The sequence below is a fragment of the Balaenoptera physalus genome (assembly GCF_965194825.1).
Source record: "Balaenoptera physalus genome assembly, chromosome: 2".
NCBI lineage: Eukaryota > Metazoa > Chordata > Mammalia > Artiodactyla > Balaenopteridae > Balaenoptera > Balaenoptera physalus.
Window position 1 is genome coordinate 130,135,827 of NC_138883.1, and position 20,469 is coordinate 130,156,295.

At 34.3% G+C, this 20,469-nt stretch overlaps 1 protein-coding gene across 5 annotated transcripts in view; it reads right to left on the reverse strand.

Annotated features, from left to right (window-relative positions):
* The window catches only part of LRRC28 (leucine rich repeat containing 28), a 164,896-nt gene that overhangs the window by 128,787 nt on the left and 15,640 nt on the right, over window positions 1–20,469 (reverse strand). For all 5 annotated transcript variants that reach the window (XM_082448472.1, XM_082448470.1, XM_082448471.1 and 2 more), the window contains exons 3-5: window positions 16,084–16,124; window positions 3,364–3,401; window positions 2,580–2,717 (exon numbers count right to left, since the gene is read on the reverse strand). In XM_082448472.1, coding sequence (XP_082304598.1) covers window positions 2,580–2,717; window positions 3,364–3,401; window positions 16,084–16,124 — 217 coding nt within the window. The remainder of the gene's footprint in view (window positions 1–2,579; window positions 2,718–3,363; window positions 3,402–16,083; window positions 16,125–20,469) is intronic.

Here is a 20,469-nt window from a genome sequence, read left to right on the forward strand (position 1 = left end):
TCCAATAGAATGGGGGAAAGGGACATTCCCAAAGAATGGGTATTGGCAAACAACCCAAGAGAATCAACTATATGAGTCATGGATCTGTTTGAGAAACTGATAAAAACATTGGACCTTCTTCACAGCAATATGTACACACTCACAAACACCAAACTGTCCATACAATTTGAGGGCATTCATGAAGCCCCTGTAATCCATTCTCAGATCCTAATTTTAAAACTCTCTATTATCCATTTAGATATTTTAAATGCTTAAAATTTTTAAAATACTGCTCTTAAATTTTCAAATTTTAAATACTGAATGTGAAATTACATTCAACGGTTTTTCAACCACAAAAAAATACACATAATAAAATATTAAGCCTTTCACAGGAATATAACACGTAAGAAGTCTATACTAATAACATGGACTAGGTAGAAGAGGCTAACAATCAGGTATCAATTGGAGTCTACCGTCATCAAATGGACACTATATGGAGGTCCCTCACATTTTTTACTGCAGTTAAAATAACTTTTCCATAGTATGTCCCCAAAGACGGTCAAACACCTGGGGGATGTGTACCTAGCCCCTCTCCCATTCAAATCATAACACTTGAAATTACCTCATAAAGAGATACATAAAGTGATTCAAAAAATTAGTAAGATCTAGTGCATTGCTACTTATGATGGCCTAGAAAAAAAAGTCTATACATAGTTTAATCAAAAGTTTCTACTCAAAATACACAGTTATTACTGTATGCAATTTTCTCAAAACAAGCAAAACCAAACATAAACAACAGAAATAAGCTAGGGAAATAAAATCAGAAGTAAATGCCTCAAATCTATTATGAAACAGGTGAGATATAAATTTAAAATCATATTAAAGTAGTCAGGAAACCTATACCCTCCACTGGTTACTAGGAAGCAGTCAATGACATTAGTAGTACATCCTTAACCTCTGAGAGTATATAATGGAAGGAAATGGCCACATTTTACCACAAAATGTTCTTACATTACAGGAAAAGACAGAAAAATAGAAAACAAAGAACAATGTTTTAACAGAGAGTTGTGTTACTCAGACGTTCTTTAAATGTATAGAAAAAGGGGCTTATGAATACAGTACTATACCTATGCATTTTGATTCTATAACATATCTTGTATAAACTTCATATATGAAAATACTATGAAAATCTAAAATATTCAGTATTATATCCATGTGTTTTGACTCTATAATGTATCTTGTGTAAGTTTCATATATGAAAATACCCTGAAAATCTAAAGTATTATCTTTGCTGATATATTTTCTAGACAGTCTCTGAAAGAGAATCTAATTTCCTGAGTATGTGAATACATAAACTTGATGAAAGCTAGAATGATGAAACACCACTGAGTCTGATTACATACAATAAAATTTAAAGATCATATTCCCACACCATACTGAAAATTTTTGTATTAAGTAGAGTTGGAAAAAGGAAGACTCTCATTATATGTGGTTAAAAAATATTTTTTTAAGCAGAGTCAACTGCTATACTAATTATCATTTTTGTATACAATATTGAACCTATATATGAAAGTCAGCACATAAAGTCTAAAAATTAATCAGCTACTGTGTTTCATTTAGAAATTTCTGTACTTTAAAAACTTTGGAGAAAGTATTTTTTAAATTATAAATTCATTCATGGATTTAACATGAATAGTTTTTAACAGTTTCACATGTCCCTGAAGTTCTATGACAGGTAGTAATTTGTAATTTTGGTTGAGTCACACATTTCACTCGGATACACTAAAAGACTAGTTGGTATTCCTTAGTTACTAGGTAGAAATAATCTCAGCCAATGTGAATGACACCTGTATTTTTTTTGCTCATTTTTGAATGCAGAGTAACTCTTATGTAATACCTGAAGCACAAGTTTTTTTTTAAATCATACTTAACTTTTTAAAAAAATATGCGACATGACACAGGACAGAGGAATCTGCAAATGTGTGGGTTCACAAAGGAAGGTCTCTGAATACCCCTTGTAAGAAAGTCAAAGGGTTTAATGGTAGCTCAGGAGAATGCAGGATTTTGGTACTATCAATAGGTACATCATAATCTAATAGGATGAACAGAAGGCAGAACTGACAATTAATTCTAGGACTCAAACTTAAATTCTGCTACTAAATTCTAGTATGATTTCACATTAAATCCAAGTTAACGTACATCATTTCCCTCACTAGAGAATGAGAGAAAACACTGTATGTATCTGCTTTTTGGACACTAAAATGCAAAGTTCATATAAATTCTCCTATGTGAAATTCAGAACTGAAGTAGCTTTTGGTACAAATATTTCACCAGGACAGTGATTTGAAGAAGCATTGATTCCAATGCACAACTGTAGTAATTGTAGCTGAAAAACATAAATGCCACCTTCTCATGTTTGCATCAAGGAAAAGACTCTGAGTCATATTTCATCCACATTCCTTAGTGTCATCCTCAAACAAGTAGACAATCAAATACTTACAAATATATCCAAAGCCCACTGCCTAGACACAAAGTAAGAAATATTAATAAAAATAGACTTGTAATATACAAGAAGCTCGTGTGCTACAGACTATGATTACCTGGAGGTAGGAATTGCAGTTGGTTATTAGCTAATCGAAGATGACGTAAAGCTCTCAGACGACCAATTTCTGGGCAAACAATTTCTAAGGCATTGTCACTAAGATCCAAACACTGTAGTTTTACAAGGGACCCAATGGCTTCGAAGAGAAAAGAAGGGTAAAAGCAAGATTAATTTGACCCAAGTGTTTTAAGACCAAACTTTAATACAAGTACTCCAAGTTTAAATATTTTAATACTTAATATCCCTGTCTCCACGGCTGACATAATAGTAAAAACATATATCAAACTAAAATTTTTAAAAATTTTTATTGGAGTATAGTATCAAACTAAATTTTATGAAGTGATAACATTTCTACCTTAAAAAGAGCACGAATAAAAATGTTAAAACAATGTAAAAATTACTTGAATAAATAATTCATGAAATGATATATAAAGTCTTTTTTATCTAAACAAAATGCTTAACTGGATTTATTAAACTTAAAAGTTATCATTTTATTATTTACCCAATGACAGTTTATCTGATAATAAATTTTTACCTAACCATTATAACCATTTTAGACTTCTTAAATTTAATTAAATCGTAACAGTTAACTGGATTACTAATTAGAGGAAAAAAAGCTTTGAAACTAATAAAGATGCTCTATAATTAAAATTCCCTAATTTTCCAACCAAAATTGGTTTAAAGAGACAATCTGTTTTCTTATAAACTATAATAGCACTATACTATCTGTTCTACTATTTAAACTATAGCACCTCCTAACTAAAAACTGGAAGTGCACTTACCTTCCGGAACCACAACTATGTTATTTGAGTGAAGATACCTAGAGGAAAAGAAGGGAAAAAACAGCTGTTATCATTCAGTACTTCTGTTAGATAATCACTCTGTAAAATGCTCACTTAGAGATTTATCAAATATAAAGGGACCAGATTTTCTTTCATACCCTACTCTAAATGTGTAACACAAAATATATGGTCATCACAGATAATTAATAATACTTTGAGAATAATAGTGTATGCTAGAATTGCAAATATTAAAACTATTTGCTAATTTAGTTGCTATCTTAAAATTAAAACATACACAGTATTTTTTTCAACCTCATAAAACAAATTACTAGTTTCTCTAGTTCATTTTAAATTATTCAGGTTTTCAAAAAAACATCTATTGTGTAAAGAAAAGTCAACATCTATTGTGTAAAGGAAAATGCAACTTTTAGTTTTTAAAGGATAACTTCACAAAATAATCAAAGATATTTCAAGCCAGTATGGAGAACCAAAAATGAAGCAATTAAATACTCATCATTTACGATATCTGTAGAAATATTCAACTGTCAAGGTACAGAATATATTTCACAGCAAGAGGAATATTGTAAATAAGAAATCAAATTCTTTTCTTAGAAAAAAAAAAAAGTCTACCCGGCTGACAAGTCCAGGCAAGTCTAAGTAAATAACATTCCCCACTGAAATATCTTTAGCACTCTCTGGTGGAGACTTCATGCAATGGTCGGCAGCCAACTATTCAGAGCAAAACAACAGTGACCAATGAAAATCACATAATAATAATTTTAAAAATAAATTTAGATCATTGATTTTGAGACCAGAGAACTAGATTTTGATAAACTATTTTCAAACCTGTTGTTTAATTTATTATACCTCATAATCACTCTTCATATAGTATATTTTAAATAGAATTTACAATTTTTCTTCTATATATTTTAGCCTAGTATCAAATGTTAAAATGTCAATGACACAGAATAAGAAAGATACAAAATTAATAAATTTAAGAAGATTTTTATATGCTGGATTAAATCAATTTTGTGTAGGTATTAACTTGCTGGGCCTAACACAATTTAAACAATTACACCATTCTATGATTCATTTTATTCCTTGTTTTGTATATACAGAATGATTCCATATTTTACTTTTTTTTAAATGTTTCCATATTTTAAAATCAATATTCTTTAAACATTACTTTTAGGAAGAAATATCTAACTACTTTAACAGATTACTCTAAAAATTCTTTATGCTGAAAGACTGTATATAAGTAAGTGTACACACACATTTGCATGTATTACACAAAAGGCAGAGTGCCTAGACACCAAAATAAAGACATAACTGATTTTTCAGTAATCCACAAAATTTTTGCCTCAACTCCAAATCTACCTACAAAAAAGGACCTTAAAATGTCCAAGTCAAAATATGAACTAAAGTACTATTATCATTAAAATCAAAAAGTATATTTTAACATATTAAATTTATCTACATTATAATGAAAAGCAGTAAATGTTAGTTTAGAATGTTCTCAATCCTGACTACACATTAGAATCACCAGTGGTCTTCAAAATATAGATGTCCAAGGGCATCTCAACTCAAGTTGTTCTGATGTGCAGCCGATGAAAAATCATCACTGGTAGAGTAGATCAGAGTAGGTTCTGGAGCCAGACTGCCTGTACCTTAATAGCTATGTACCAGGCGAAAATTACTGACTTTTTCACTTTCTTAATCTACAGAAGTGGAGGATAATAGCACCAACAACATAGGGATGCTGTGAGGATTAAATGAATTAATAAATGTAAAGCCCTTAGAACGGAGTTCCATGAATGCCACTGTTATAATTATTATTGTTATAAGTCATTTGTAATCAAAGGCTTAGCAATTTTAAGTCACTTCTCTCTACTTAATTTTTGTAATTTCAAAGTAGTTAAAATGTTGGTGTTTTGACGTAACTGGTTTTCATCATGTTATTCTTCTACGCAAATAATGCAGGAACTCTCATTCACTGCTGGTGGGAATGCATGACTGTACAGCCACTGTAGAAAATGGTTTGGTAGTTTTTTAATAAAATTAAATATAGATATTTACGTAATAGTAATATGGCAATGTCAGTTTCTTAGTCTTGACAAATGTTCAATGAAATTGTAAGATGTAAGGAGATGTAAATTGTAAGGAGAAACCTGGGCATACTGGAACTCTGTACTTACTATCTTTACAACTTTTCTGTAAATAAAAATTGCTCCAAAATTTAAAAAAAATTTTTTTATTAAAGGAACAGGACTTATACTTCCAGCCATGACGAAATAATAAGGACCAGATTTACCTAATTGCTATAAGCAACAAGAAAACCAGATGGAATATATGAAACAATTATTTTCAAATACTGACAAGAAGCAACTAGTACTATGTTCCCTGACAGAAAAGAAACAAGTGAGGTGAGCCACACAATGTCCACAGATTTATGCCTGGAGGCAAATTGTGTACTGTGGTACAAAAATGGGATCCCAAACAAAGAATGGAAGTCTCACTGAGTTATGAAGAAACATATCAGAGTTCAGGGAACCTGAGGCAGCTGGAAGTTGTGGGTACAGTTCTGGAGGAGAGGGCACTACTGAAAAAAAAACTTCAAGGGATCCTTTGACTCTTAGCTGAATTCTAAAATGCACTCCAGTCAAAAAGTAACTGAAAACCTATCAGCTGAACAGTCCACAGAGCTCATACAGGGCTAGAAAGCATTCAAGCTCTGAGCAGTAAGTGTACCAAATCCTTGTTGATCACTTGGTGCATTTAAATGAGATTCTAGAAAGGTCCTGTGTGGGTAATAGGGCTAAACTATCCCTTTAGTAGAAGTACTCTAGACCTGTCCTAACAAGCATAAAGACAGGCCATGAAAGGATCAAACTAAATTGCAAATAACTGCAGGCCAGAACAAAGCACCACAAAAAGGAAGACAACAAAGTGTAGACACAATAAGGTATTCATAAGGCCCAGCACCTAATCAAAAAGTGCTAAGAATTAGGAAAATGTGACCAATAACCAGGATAAAAAACAGTTAATACAAACGGAACCAGTATGACACAAATGATGGAATTAGCAAATAAGAACTTTAAAACAAAACAACTATAATAACTATATTCGGGTATTCAAAGAAAAATATAAACATTGTGAGAGAAATGTTAACATATAAAGAAGACCCAAATAGAGCTTCTAGAGATCAAATATACAACAAACTAAGTGAAAATGTCACTAGGTTGGATTAACAGCTTATTAGATACTGAAGAAGAAAATACTACCAACCCTGAAGACAGAGAAATATAATTTGTCCTAACTGAAGTACATTTAAAAAAAAAAAAAAAGAACAGAACTGAACAGTGTGTCAGTGATTATGGGACCATATTAAACTAACAAACATGTAAGAGTCCCAGAAGCAGGGACCAGCGAGATAGGGGTATAGAAATAAATATCTAAAGAAATATGTTTAAAAAATCCAAATTTGATGCAAACTATAAAGACACAAACCCAAGAAGCTCAATGAATGTCAAGGATAAAGAAAAAGAAAACCACAACAAGGTACATCAAAATCAAATCCCTGAAAACCAATAGAAGAATCAGAAATTCTTCAAAGTAGCCCAAGGAAAAAAGACACATTACATACTGAGGAAGAAATATAGGAATGTCAGCAGATGTCTCTTCAGAAAGTACGCAAGCCAGAAGACAATGAACACTGTGAAAAAGTTGAAAGGAAAGAAAAAAAGTAACTGGCAACCAAGAACTCTAATTCCAGAAGGCAAAATATACACATTTCAGAACTATGAAGATGAATGTAAAGCAAAAAACTATACAACTTTTAGAGAAAAAAAGCAGGAGAAAATCTTCAGGGCCTAGGACTAGACAAAGTTCTTAAATTTCTTAAAAACATGATACATAAAAGCAAAAATTGATAAAGTAGACCTCATCAAAATGTAAAATTTCTGCTCTACAAAAGAACATGAAAATAGAAGTTATACAGTGGGAGAAAATATTTGTAAACAACCTATACAACCAAGGACTGTTTTCTAGAATATGTAAAGAACTCTTAATACTCTTACAACTAAAGAAAAATATCCAAATAGAAAATGAGCAATAGACATGAACAGACATTTCACTGAAGAAAAGATAAAGATCACAAGTACTTGAAAAGATGTTAAATTAATGTTATTAGCCATTAGAGAAATACAAATTAAAACCATAATTAGATAAAACCACACATCTATCTGAATGACAAAAATTAAAAATAATGACCACAAAATAATGCCGGTGAGATGTGGAGAAACTGGAATAATCACACATTGCCAAGGGAGAATGTAAAATGGTACAGCCAACCTGGGAAATTATATGGTAGTTTTTAATGAAACTCCAAATTCAGATCAAAAGTGGCAGAGTAAGGGCCTCCAAAAATTCTTTTTTTGTAAAATCAACAATAATATTGGCAAAAATTATCAGAAGCTACATGTACAGAATTCTGGAAATTAACCAAAGACTTGCAGTAATACAGGGAGGGTTTATGTAAGAAAAATGGCAAAAATCTCAGTAAGAAGACTAAGCTGTGAACTTTGGGGTATTTTTACTTGCCCCAGTCCTATACCCTACTCTCCACCTCTGCAGAAGCCTGGAAAATCACTTTGCTTTTCACTTCAATTGCAGTAGCCTGGCTAGTACCTAAAGGGGCAGAACCAAGTTGGAGTTCATTTCCAGAGAACTGTCATTTGACTGTCTCATGGATCTCTGAAAGACCCCATTTGCAAGGCTGTTTTTAACTTGATCTGACTAGAAGCTTGCCCAGTACAAAAACCCTTTCCCCAATTGAGATAAATTACAGGCAATTGTTTAACTTCGCTGGTGCCTGAGGCACTAGATAACAGCTGGAGCAAACAATAGACAACCAAAAACCTTAAATGAAAAAGTTGGGGAAGGAGACTTCCGGAGGAACTCTGAAAAACTCTGGCATATTTCTAGAAATCTAGAAGGTCACATGCATGCCCAGAGCTGCACATATGCTCAGGAAAGACCTGAGAAGACCCTAAGCTCTCACCTCTGCTGGACTTGAAGCTCTACACAAGAAGTGAAGTCTAAGGCAAAGTTGTCAATTGCCTAGCTGAGAGGGGAAAGCATGCCACAATACATATACAGAGACCCTCAGCAAGGACTGGGAGACTTAGCGGATTCAGGTAGGTAAGGAAATCTCTGCTTAATCATTAGCTGACCACTAAGGTAACTGAGCACAACAACACAAAGATGTCTCGTCTCATCGCTTCTATTCAACATTCTATGTTCTAGCCAGGGCAACTAAGCAAGAAAAAGAAATAAAAGGCATACAGATCAGAAAAGAAGAAATACAGCTCTTTATTGGTAGATGACTTGATCTTATATATAGAAAATCCCAAGGAATTCAACAACAAAAAAGAGCTAATAAGTGAGTTTGGCAAGGTTGGAGGATATAATATCAATATACAAAAATCAATTGTATTTTTATATACTAGGCACTGAACAATTCTAAAGTGAAATTAAGAATATAGTTCTATGTACAATAGCATCAGAAAGAATAAATCTAACAGAAGAAATTCAGTATTTTTACACTGAAAAGTGTTCAATGTTCAAATTTTAAAACTGTTGAAGGAAACTGAATACCTAAATAAACAGAAAGATATCCCACCTTCAAGGATTAGAAGACATAATACTGTTAAGATGGCAATAATCCACAAACTGATCTAAAGATTCAGTGTAGTCGTTATCAACAATCACATTTGGCTTTTTTTTTTTTTTTGCATGAATTGACAAGTAGATCTTAAAATTCACATGGAAATGCAAGGGATTTAGAATAGCTAAAACAATTTTGAAAAATAAGGATAATGTTGGAGGATCCATACTTCTCAATTTCAAAACTTACTACAAAGCTAGAGTAATCAAGTCTGCATGGTACTGGCAAAAAGGTAAGACATACAGATCAATGGAACAGAAGTGAAAATCCAGAAACATGCCCATGTGTCTATGGTCAACTGATTTTTAACAAACATGCCAAGACAATTCAATGGGGAAAGAGTAGGCTTCTCAATAAATGGTGGTGAGATAACTGGATAGCCCATGCAAAAACAGAACACAGACTTCTACATCACATCATATGCAAAAATTAACTCACAATGGATCAAAGACCTAAATGTAAGAGCTAAAATTATACAACTCAAATAAGAAAAGAGGGGTAAATCTTCATGACATTGTATTAGAAAAGTTTCTCAGACATGATAACAAAACACAAGCAACCAAATAAAAACTTATCAAGAAAGTGAAAGATAAACCACAGAATAGGAGAAAATATTTGCAAATCATATATATCGGGGGTCCCCAATCCCCGGGCCGCAGACCGGTACTAGTCCGTGCCCTATTAGGAACCAGGCCGCACAGCAGGAGGTAAGCGGCAGGCGAGCAAGAGAAGCTTCATCTGCCGCTCCCCACTGCTCCCCATCGTTTGCATTACCACCTGAACCACCTGCCCCCACCCCGTCCGTGGAAAAATTGTCTTCCCCAAAACCAGTCCTTGGTGCCAAAAAGGTTGGGGACTGCTGATATATATGATAAGGGTCTAGTATTCCAAATACATAAAACACTCTTAGATAATAATTTTTAAACAGACAACAGATTTGAATAGATTTCCCCAAAGAAAATATACAAATGGTCAATAAGCACAGGAAAAGACATCATTAGTCATTAGAAAAATACAAATGAAAACTACAAGATACCAGTTCACACCTATTAGGGAGTTACAAGGAAATGGGGGAGGGGAATGACTATTGATGGGTTTCTTTTGGGGTGATGAAAATGTTCTGGATTAGACAGTGATAATGGCTGCTCAACCTTGTTTATATACCAAAACCACTGAACCATACACTTTAAAAGTGTATGATTAAAATTTTATGGTATGTAAGTTATATCTCAATTTAAAAAATGAAACATGCAATTTCCATGTGACTCAGCAATTACATTCTTAAGCATTTATCTCAAAGAAATGAAAACTTATTCACACACAAAAAACCATGTATATGAATGTTCATAGCAGCTAAAAATTCATAATAGCTAAAAACTGGAAACAACCAATATGTCCTTCAATAAGTGAGTGGATGAACAAACTCCATTACATCCATACTGTGAAATATAACCCAACAACATAAAGGAACTATTGGTACATGCAACAACTTAAATAGATCTCAAGGAAATTATGCTGAATGAAAAAAAAAGTCAGTCCTGAAAGGTTATATACTATATGATTTATATAACATAACAAATTAAAATGACAAAATCATAGAGATGGAGAACAGAGTAGTAGTTGCCAGGGTTTGGGGGACAGGGGGAATGTGATTATAAAAGGGTAGAAAATGATGAAAACTGAATAATATCAGTGGATTGTAGCAATGTCAATTTCCTGGTGGTGATCTTATACTGTAGTTATACAAGACATGAACACTGGCAGAACCTAAAAGAGTACACAAGGATGTTTACGTATTATTTCTTATGATTACGTGTGACTACCATTATCTCAAAGTAAAAAGTTTAATTTTTTAAAAAGGAGAAATAAAGACTTTTTTCAGGCAAACCAAATCTGAGAGACTATAGGAATTAATATAAAAGACATTTTTTTCTCATTTTTAAATTTCTTTAATTAACAATTTAAATTCAAAATTATAATAGTATATTTTGCCAGTTATCAATTTTGTCTCTCAGCTCCAAATCTACCTGCTATGCCATATTGGAGCTGGACCCTGTCAAAATTTCTCCTTTGCCAACTGATCTAATGTTAGGCCTAATGTTATCAAAAGAGGGTACTGGAGTGACTCTGCAAGATGAGAGTAGCAGGAAGGCATTTCCCTTCTGGGTCCAGTCCCCTTTCAATTTTGTATTCAGCACAGAGCCAAGGCCCAGTAGCCCTCTTGGACAACCTTAAACCACATTCTCAAAGTGACCATGAAGTCACTTTTGTGGCATCTCAGGCTATTATCCTCAGGCCACACTCTCCCCATCCAACAATGCACTTCTATAAAGAACTTCAGTTGGCCTCAAGCAACTGTCTTCCCACCCTGTGGCCACCTCTGCATTAGCTCTGCCACACTCTCAGGCAATTGCCTCCTCCCCACCAGTCAGACTGCTTCCAATAGATCAGCTCTACATTACCAATACCGTCCTGCAACAGTGAGCTGATATTACAGATCTGCTCTGGCCTAACCAGATGGCAAGGTTCTTCACCACCAGAGCACTGTATGTTTTGTGGCAGCCACATCTTCTTTGAAGAAGTCTAATCTCAGCCTAGGTTTGGGGCTCTCCTAAGTCTTTAGTTCCTTCATTGTCTACTTTCTCTTGGTCCAGATCTACTTTTTTGTACTTACTAATTAATTATGAATACCATGGAGTCCTCTTTTACCTCTTTTAGTAGTTAATAACATTTTACTAGTTAACAATTCTTTATATTAATTTTCCCTGCTTAAATTAGGGGTATGGTTTCTATCTCCTAACTGGACCCTGACTGATATATACATGGTTTATACATACATAGATCTGTCTCTCTCACAACACTCACACACATGTAAAACACAGGACAGTAGCACAAAGGATAGGAGTGATGAACTGAAAGTATTGATCTGAGGTTCTTATATTAAATGTGAAGTAGTATATTATGTGAAGGTAGATTATAATAAGTTAAAGAAACATAATATAAACCTTTCAACATTGAAATGGAGTTAATAAATCAATAATGGTAGTAAAATTTAATCCTAAATAACACAAAAATAATTTAAAAGAAGAAAAGTAAAGAGGGAAAAAATAACAAAGAACAACTGGGACAAATAGAAGACAAATTGTTAAGTTGGTGAACTTAAATTCAATCATATCAGTAATCATATTAAACATAAACAGTCTAAACACTCCAGTTAAATGAGCCAGATTGTTAGACTGATCAAAATCAAAGAACCAACTGATGTTGACTTCAAGAAACCCACTTGAGTTATAAAGGCAGAAACAGATTAAAATAAAAGAATGCAAGTTCTAATTCCAGTACAGCAGAATAAACTCCTATTGGACCAATCCTCTGGCAACTAAAACACTGAACAACACACACAGACAAAATGGACCTAAGGCACTGCAAGAGTAAACAAAAATACCAATTCTGAAGGAGAGTCAAAACTTATAAGAAAGAGTGGCACTGGGTGAGTCTGGGTTTCATTTAAAAAAAAAAAAAAAGCATTTAGTCTAAGGAAGGATACAGTTACCACAAAAAAATGGCTAAAATTCCAACAGAAAACTGCAGTCTTGCTAGCCTAAAGGAGGACAGAGTTCAGGGCAACCATGGCCCCTGACAAATAAAGGGAGAATACCAGAAAAAAAAAAAAAGCCAGGGAGGGGAAACCCCAAATCCTATGTATAAACTTTGCCTAAATCAGTGGCTGACTGCAAAACCATTTACGTGTGGAAGAAACTACAACTAAAGATAAAAGAACCAGACTGAGATTTCAGCTGCCTTCCAAGAGGCTGTTTACTGCTTGAGTCAAACCAGGTAAATTAATCACTGAAATATTGGGCTGGCCGGAAAGTTCGTTCGGGTTTTTCCATAAGATGTTATGGAAAAACCCGAACGAACTTTCCGGCCAGCCCAATAAAATCATCAACACTCTTTGATGAAATATAACAGATTCCAGTCTCCAAAACATACGTCCTCATTTGTCAGAATATAATCTAAAACTACTCAATATATGAAAACCCAGAAAAATGTCAACAACAACAATGGATAGCAACCTCAAGAAAAGACAGCAACCTCAGGAGACAGTCAAATACTTTTAAAGGGCTCAAAGAAATAAAAACCATCAAGTTAGAATTCAACAGCCATTGTATAGATAATTCAGTGTGGAGTCTTATGGTGCAATCTTCTTCACCTTCATCTTTGTTTCACCTTTTTGCCTGAAGCCCCCAAGAATTTTTCCTTTAGCCTTAAGGTCTGAAAAAACCTTTGAAAAAATTTCACACCCATTACTAACAAAAAAATCTTGAGAAAATAGGAATTAATAGTGTGGTAAGTAGCGCCTAGAATGGTCCCCAATGATCTCTGCTACCTGGCATTCAGGACCTTGTGTAATAGCCTCCCCTTGAGTGTTCATTAGATCTAGTGGCTTCCTTCTAAAGGACAGATATAATAACAGTGACAGGATGCCACTTCCACGATTAGGTCAGAAAGAGACTATGGCTCCTGTCTTGTATACCATACCCTCTCTTGCTCTTCTGCTTGCTCACTCTGATGGAAATCAGCTGCCATGTTGTGAGCGACATAACAGAGGCTAAGCAGCAAGGAACTAAAGGAGTTCTCTGGCCCCAACAGCCAGCTAGGAACTGAGGCCCTCAGTCCAACGAACTGCAAGAAATTGGTTGAATCCTGCCAACAACCACATGAGTGAACACAGAAGAGGATCTTTCTTCAGTTGAGCTTTCAGGTAAGTCAGCAGCCCTGGGCAACAATCTTGATTAGAGACTTGAAAGAGACACTGAAGCAAAGGCACCCAGCTAAGCCAAGCCCAGATTCTGGACCTTTGGAAAATATCAGAGAATAAGTGTTTATTCTTTTAAGCACCCCTACATTTTAAGCAACTACATTTTGGGTAATCTGTTAAGCAGCAATAGATTACTAACACAGATGGATATTTACTGAACACAAAAGAATTGTGTTAACTGTAAAGCCAGCATCTTTCTTAGTGGGGAAAACCTGGAGGTATTCCCACTAAGGTCAGAAATATGACAAGGATGCCCACTACCTCAAGTACAATTTCACACTGCTCTGGAGAGGGACTAGCCAATGCAATCAGACTAGAGAAAATAATTAAAGATTTGGAAAAGAAGAAATAACACTGTCTGTATTTTCAGACATGAGAGTATACCTGGAAAACTCTGGAGAATCAATGATGAAACTAACTCAAACAATAAAAGATTTCAGGAAGGAGCAAGATATAAAGTTAACATGCAAAAACCCATAGTGCTCCTATATACAAAAAATAGCCTGTTAGAAGATATAACAGATAAGAAAAATCATTTACACAGCAAAAAAATTAAATATTTAGGAACAAACTATTAGAAATGTTCAAAATCTATATGAAGAAAAATATAAAGCACCTATTAAGGACAGAAAAGTAGACCTAAAAAAATGTTAAGTCATCCTTGTTCTTGGAAATACACACTCAAGTATTTAAGGGTAAAGAACCACGATGTATGTAACTTTTCAAAAGCTTCAGAAAAAAAATAAATACACATATAATATGTATAAAGAGAATGAAAGCAAAAACTTGATAAAGCAAACGGGGTAGAACATCACCAAAGATGTTTAAACTGAACCTAATCCAGAGGAAACAATCAGACAAATCCAGACATCTACTTCAAAAAGATATTTTTTGGGGAAAATTGGGATAATTTAAATACGAACTATATATTGGATGATATTATTGAATTAATATTACTTTTCTTAGGCCTAAAAACAATACAATTATGTGCAAAAATGTCTTTATTCTTAGGAGATACATACTAATGTATTTAGGGGTAAAGTATCATAATGTGTGTGAGAGAGGGAGAAAAGGAAGGCGGAGGGAGAGAGCAAGAGTAAAGAGAGGGTAGGAAAGGCAAGGGGAGAAAGGAAATGTGGCAAAATGTTAACTGGTTAAATTTAGGTGAAGACTGAACAACAGTCTTAGGTGATCCTTGAACAACACGGGTCTGAACTACACAAGTCCATTTATACTCTGATTTTTTTTTTTCAACAAGTACCTACTACAGTACTACACCATCTGAGGTTGGGTGAGTCCACAGATGTGGAACTGTGGATATGGAGGGCCGACTATAAAGTTATACTTGGATTTTCAACTACGAGGGAGTGGCACCTCTAACCCCCATGATGTTCAAGGATCAATTGTATGGATGCTCATTGTGCTATGCTTTCAACTTTTTTGCTGGTTTGAAATTTTTTAAAATAAAAGGATGGATAAAAAAGAAAACGACAGAGACTCGCGGCTTATAGATGAAGGTGTAAAGTTAGCTTTCCCTACTTTACCTCCTGAAAATCATGCCAAATAATAAAAGGAACAAGAAAAGGTGATGCAAATTCCTCCTTCAATGGAATTAAACAGGTAGAAAGAAAGGGAAATACAAGATATTGAAATTTCTTATCTTCCTTAGTGAATAGATACTTGAAGTTGATGTACTAAAAAACACAGGTGTAAACATTATTTAGTATTATGGAGGTAAATCATCAACAGAACTAAAACAAATGTAGGATGTAAGGAAGGGGGCTTCTACTCTATATTTTAAATCTTTTATACCATCAGACTGTTTATATCAGTATCACATGTAGTAGTAGTAACAATAATAATAATAAATATTCCCAATAACATGGACTACCCAGAAGGATTCTGTGACAAAGATGCTGCACCCAGAAAAAAATGTATCTTTCAACACCTTCACTACCCTGAACTGAGATATTTAAAACACAAATTTAAATGGTAAAATACTTTAAAATACTATTGGGTTTAGCAGAACCACAGGTCTACCTACATGAGCACCATGATCATGATACCAAAAAATAATAAATTAATACATTAAAATTGTATTTCCTATTATTTCAAATAACTTAAAATTATGTTCATTCTTGTCTTTTAAAAAAATTTGAATAAGCAGACTCACAGTTCCACAAGGTTTGGAAGCTTCTGAGCAAGGTTTTCTGGCTGAAAATTAAAAACTCAGAATTAAATTTTATTTTTGAAAAATGTATAAACATTTCTAAATAGCTTAAACACAAAGTACTACCTTTTGAAGGGCTGTAAATTTTCAGAAAATGTGAAAATAATAAATCAGCAGGTCTGGGTTTATGCTTTCATAGACCATACTACAATTTAAAATTATACATTTGAACAGAAACCAGATCTCATACTCCACAATCATGGAAGAAATGAAAATGTTTTTAACAGACACAGACAGAGGGAATAACACTATGTGACGTCGGAGCCAGAGATTGGAGTGATGCAGCTGCAAAGTCAAGGAACACCGCTGGCAACCTCCAGAAGCTCGGAGAAAGGAACAGATTCTTCCTCAGAGCCACAAGAAGAAACCAACCCAGCCAACACCTTGATTTTGAACTTCTGCCCTCCAGAACTGTGAGACAATCAATTTCTGTTATTTTAAGTCACCTAGCCTGTGTAATTTGTTATAGCAGCCCTAAGAAAATAATACCTACCCCCCGCCAAACCAAAATCCCAAACTGCTCCTCAGGAGGAAGAAACTGAAATCCCAGGGGGCCGACATCAAGCCCTAACTAAACTCAGGATAAAAAGAGTAAGCTGGAGCTCAGGTGGTCTAAGGGAGTGTCACATCTGGCCCAAGTTCTAAGTTCGGAGTAGGAGTGTGATGTGGCAGGGATAGGAAACTGGCCATTGGGAGGAGAGGAAGGGAGATGGGTCTAGGTCTCTTACACAGAGTCATAGCCCTGGAAGGACTGGCTATTCCATGAGAAGAATCCTAGAAAAATTCCACTCGTAGACTGAAAGCAGACTTCTCTCTGCTGGAGGCCCTGGGTAGAAGGAAAAGCCTCCTGTAAGTAACTGAAAGTCAGCCTGCATCTCTCACACATGCACATGCACACAGATACACATAAACACAAAGACAGGAGTTGTTAAAACTAAAGGAGCACACTGAGTCAGGAGTAATTTTTTTTTATTCTACATTAAAACATACTGTAGAGTTAAGCTAAATATCAGTAACAAAGAATCAGGAATGGCTTTTTAAAAGAAATTATGTCTAACCTGAGGCTTGAAGGACAAATATAAATTATCAGAGGTTGCCATGGAGCGGGGAGGAGGAAAGTTCTGGTTAGCTTTGTAGGCACATGAAGCAACATATGAAAAGACAAAAAGAGAGAGAGGTATGTTTGGGAAATCAAAAATATAATTTTTTCTTCTGTAGCTCCCCAACAGTACTCATGACAAAATCTTATATTTTCAAACAGCTGTTATAAAAACAATTGTGTCAACAGAAAAACAAAAGTTTGGGGGATTATAAAGTTTTAGATTTGTAACAAATAATTTTTCTGACAGAAACTTATAAACAGCGATTATCATTAGGAAAAGGACCAGTGTTGCTATTCGCCATCTACTTTTTTATCATCTGAATCTTTAACAATGAGCATGTATGTCTTTTAAATTAAAAAAATTAAAATTAAATTTTAAAATGTAGTATTTAAATTGCTACATAATTGAGTAACCAATCATATGATACACAATTTAGGTTCTAAACACTCAATAAGAGAAATGCCATTAGTTTGGTATTTCTGGGCCATAGGGTATGAAGGTATATGATTTTGCAGAGAGTATCAAGGAACAGATCACTAAGGGCTTATATTTTATATTGAGGAAAAACTATTTTTAAAAATCTTGAACACAATGGAAATCCACTAGTTTATTTTAATCAAGGAAATAAAACTATTAATTTAATATAGGTATACTGATGTATTTAAATACTTAGCAACAGTATCCCAAGCTACTTACATATATAATATCCTTGCCCTTTTACAATAACCAAATAGCACTGAATATGATACTGTTATGAAGTCAGTGAAACATTTATTGAGTTCCTACTTTTGATAAAACCACATTTTGTTTTCAAATGCTGAATGCTGTGATTCCCTTTACCCCATGTTTTGACATCAATATCTGCAATGAGGTCCTTCATGAATGGTCTTTCCTTGAAAGTTGCTCTTGGATCTGTCCAAGTCCCCAAAATGTTTCTTCTAGTACTGGTATCTCGTACCAGTACCAGTACTATCTCGTAGTAAGAGGAATATACACTTCCACTTATGGGCATACTTACAAAGCATCCCAGGCAAACTAAAGCACTCTGTGGGTGGTGGAGGGGAGGTAAGAGGCTTAATAGTTGTTCCTCTAAAAAGGAAAGGCTTGTCCAGAAAAGAAGTGGTATTAGACCCTCATCTAATTTGATCTGCTACAATATCAGTATCATATCTGGCTAACTAAAGGACCCATGGTCATTCTTTCCAGATGCCTACTTGTCTCCCATTTTTCCATGACAGTATCGCCATTTTTCCATGACAAACTAGTTACTTCTTTGAGCTATTTAGCTACACACACAATTAAGCACTGAATAATGTTCCTGCTGCCATTAGTGCATCACTATGTCTTTATTAGCAAGTACCCTGTGTTTTAATTTAAAAATAAGCACACCAACCTTGAGAAAATTGCAGTTCATTAGAATACTGGGTTTTAAAAAACCCCAAAAGCCTGGTAAATAATCAGCCTGCTGCAAAGGCTGTGGCTGACACCTACTGGTGTTCTCTAATACACTCTCTGCTTTCTAGTGGCACATTTTAGAAATGTAACTGAATAATATAAGAGAAATATTATACATTTTAAGTTTTCTATTTCCATAGTTTATGAAAAGTGGGTAAGAGACTGGACAACTATATAGTTAACATCAACATTTTTGTTACTCTGCGGGTAACTAAGCTCTAATGCTGGATTACAGATGCCACACAAACTAGTGTATCTTGATCTATAGGATTTAGTCTATTAAGTTTTAAAATGTTTTTAAATTTTAAAATCCTGATAGACAAAAGTAATAACCTTAAAGTGCCTTGCAAAACTGTTATTACTAATAGTTCCTTCTTTTTCACAATTTTGACATACAAAAGTTTTACTAAACAACTTGTACCCAAATTCCTTGAGTATGAGTACTTCCTACTAAACTACTTAAAAATTGTTTTATAAATTAAGCCAAAATTCTCTTCATTAAATCTCATACTATCACTTAACTGAACAATTTTTTCTTTACAAATAATGTGAACTTCAGCAAGCACAGTTAGTATAAAATTTACCTCAAAATTTGAATCAATGATGCTTTACCATGTCCTTTTACGGAAAACTTTCAACCCCCTTAAATGGGAATGTTTTAAAATTGTGTATCTTGGAACAAATATGTCAAATATGTTGCAAACACATGTTCAATCCTGTTCCCTTGTAGTGACTGTGCACTACTTACTTTCTTTTCTTCTCCTTCTGGGCAGCTGGTAGGATTACACTTCTCTCTTCAAGCTCGACGTGGCTAAGTGACTTGCTTCGGTCAATGGAATTATGTCAAAGTAGAGGCCTTAGAGAGCTTGAGCACGAAAGGTCCACAGTGACCTTTATCAGCTTTCATCCCTGAGTAAAGATACCATGAACCAAAGTCCCCAAAGGATCTGAGAGAGTAGTGCAGCATGAACGAGAAATCATTGTGCTGTTACAAACCACTAGGATTCAGGGTTCTGCAAAACCTGCTCCATCCAGCCTCTAACAACACATTTCAAAGAAGTCATGAATTAAGCGCATAGTTTCTACAGCAGTTATAAAAAGTAGAATAAAGTCAGACTTTTACCTCACACCATATACAAAAGTTAACTAAAAATTAACTAAAAACAGATCAATGACTTACAGCTAAGAGCTAAAACCATAAAACTCATAGAAGAAAACATGGGTAAATCTTCACGATCAAGGATTTGGCAATGGATTCATAGATATGAAACCAAAAGCAGGAGCAACAATAGAAAAAATGGATAAACTGGACTTCATCAAAATTTAAAATTTTTGTGCATAAAGGGACATTTCAAGAAAGTGAAAAGGCAACATATAGGAGAAAATATCTGCAAATCATATATCCAATAGGGGTCTAGCATTCAGAATATATAAAGAACACTTACAACTCAACCACAAAAAACAAACAACCCAATTGAAAACAGGCAAAGGATTTGAAAAGACATTCTTTAAAGAAGATATGCAAATGGTCAAAAAGCACATGAAAAGACACCCAAATTCATTAGCATTAGGGAAATGCAAATCAAAACCACAACGAGGTACCACTTCAAAACCACTAGGATAGCCATAATTTGTTAAAAATGTAAAATAACAACTACTGACAAGGATGTGGAGAAACTGGAACCCTTGTACATTGCTGGCAGTAATGTAAAATGGTTCACCACCGTAGAAAACAGTTTGGCTGTTCCTCAAAAAGTTAAACATAGAATTG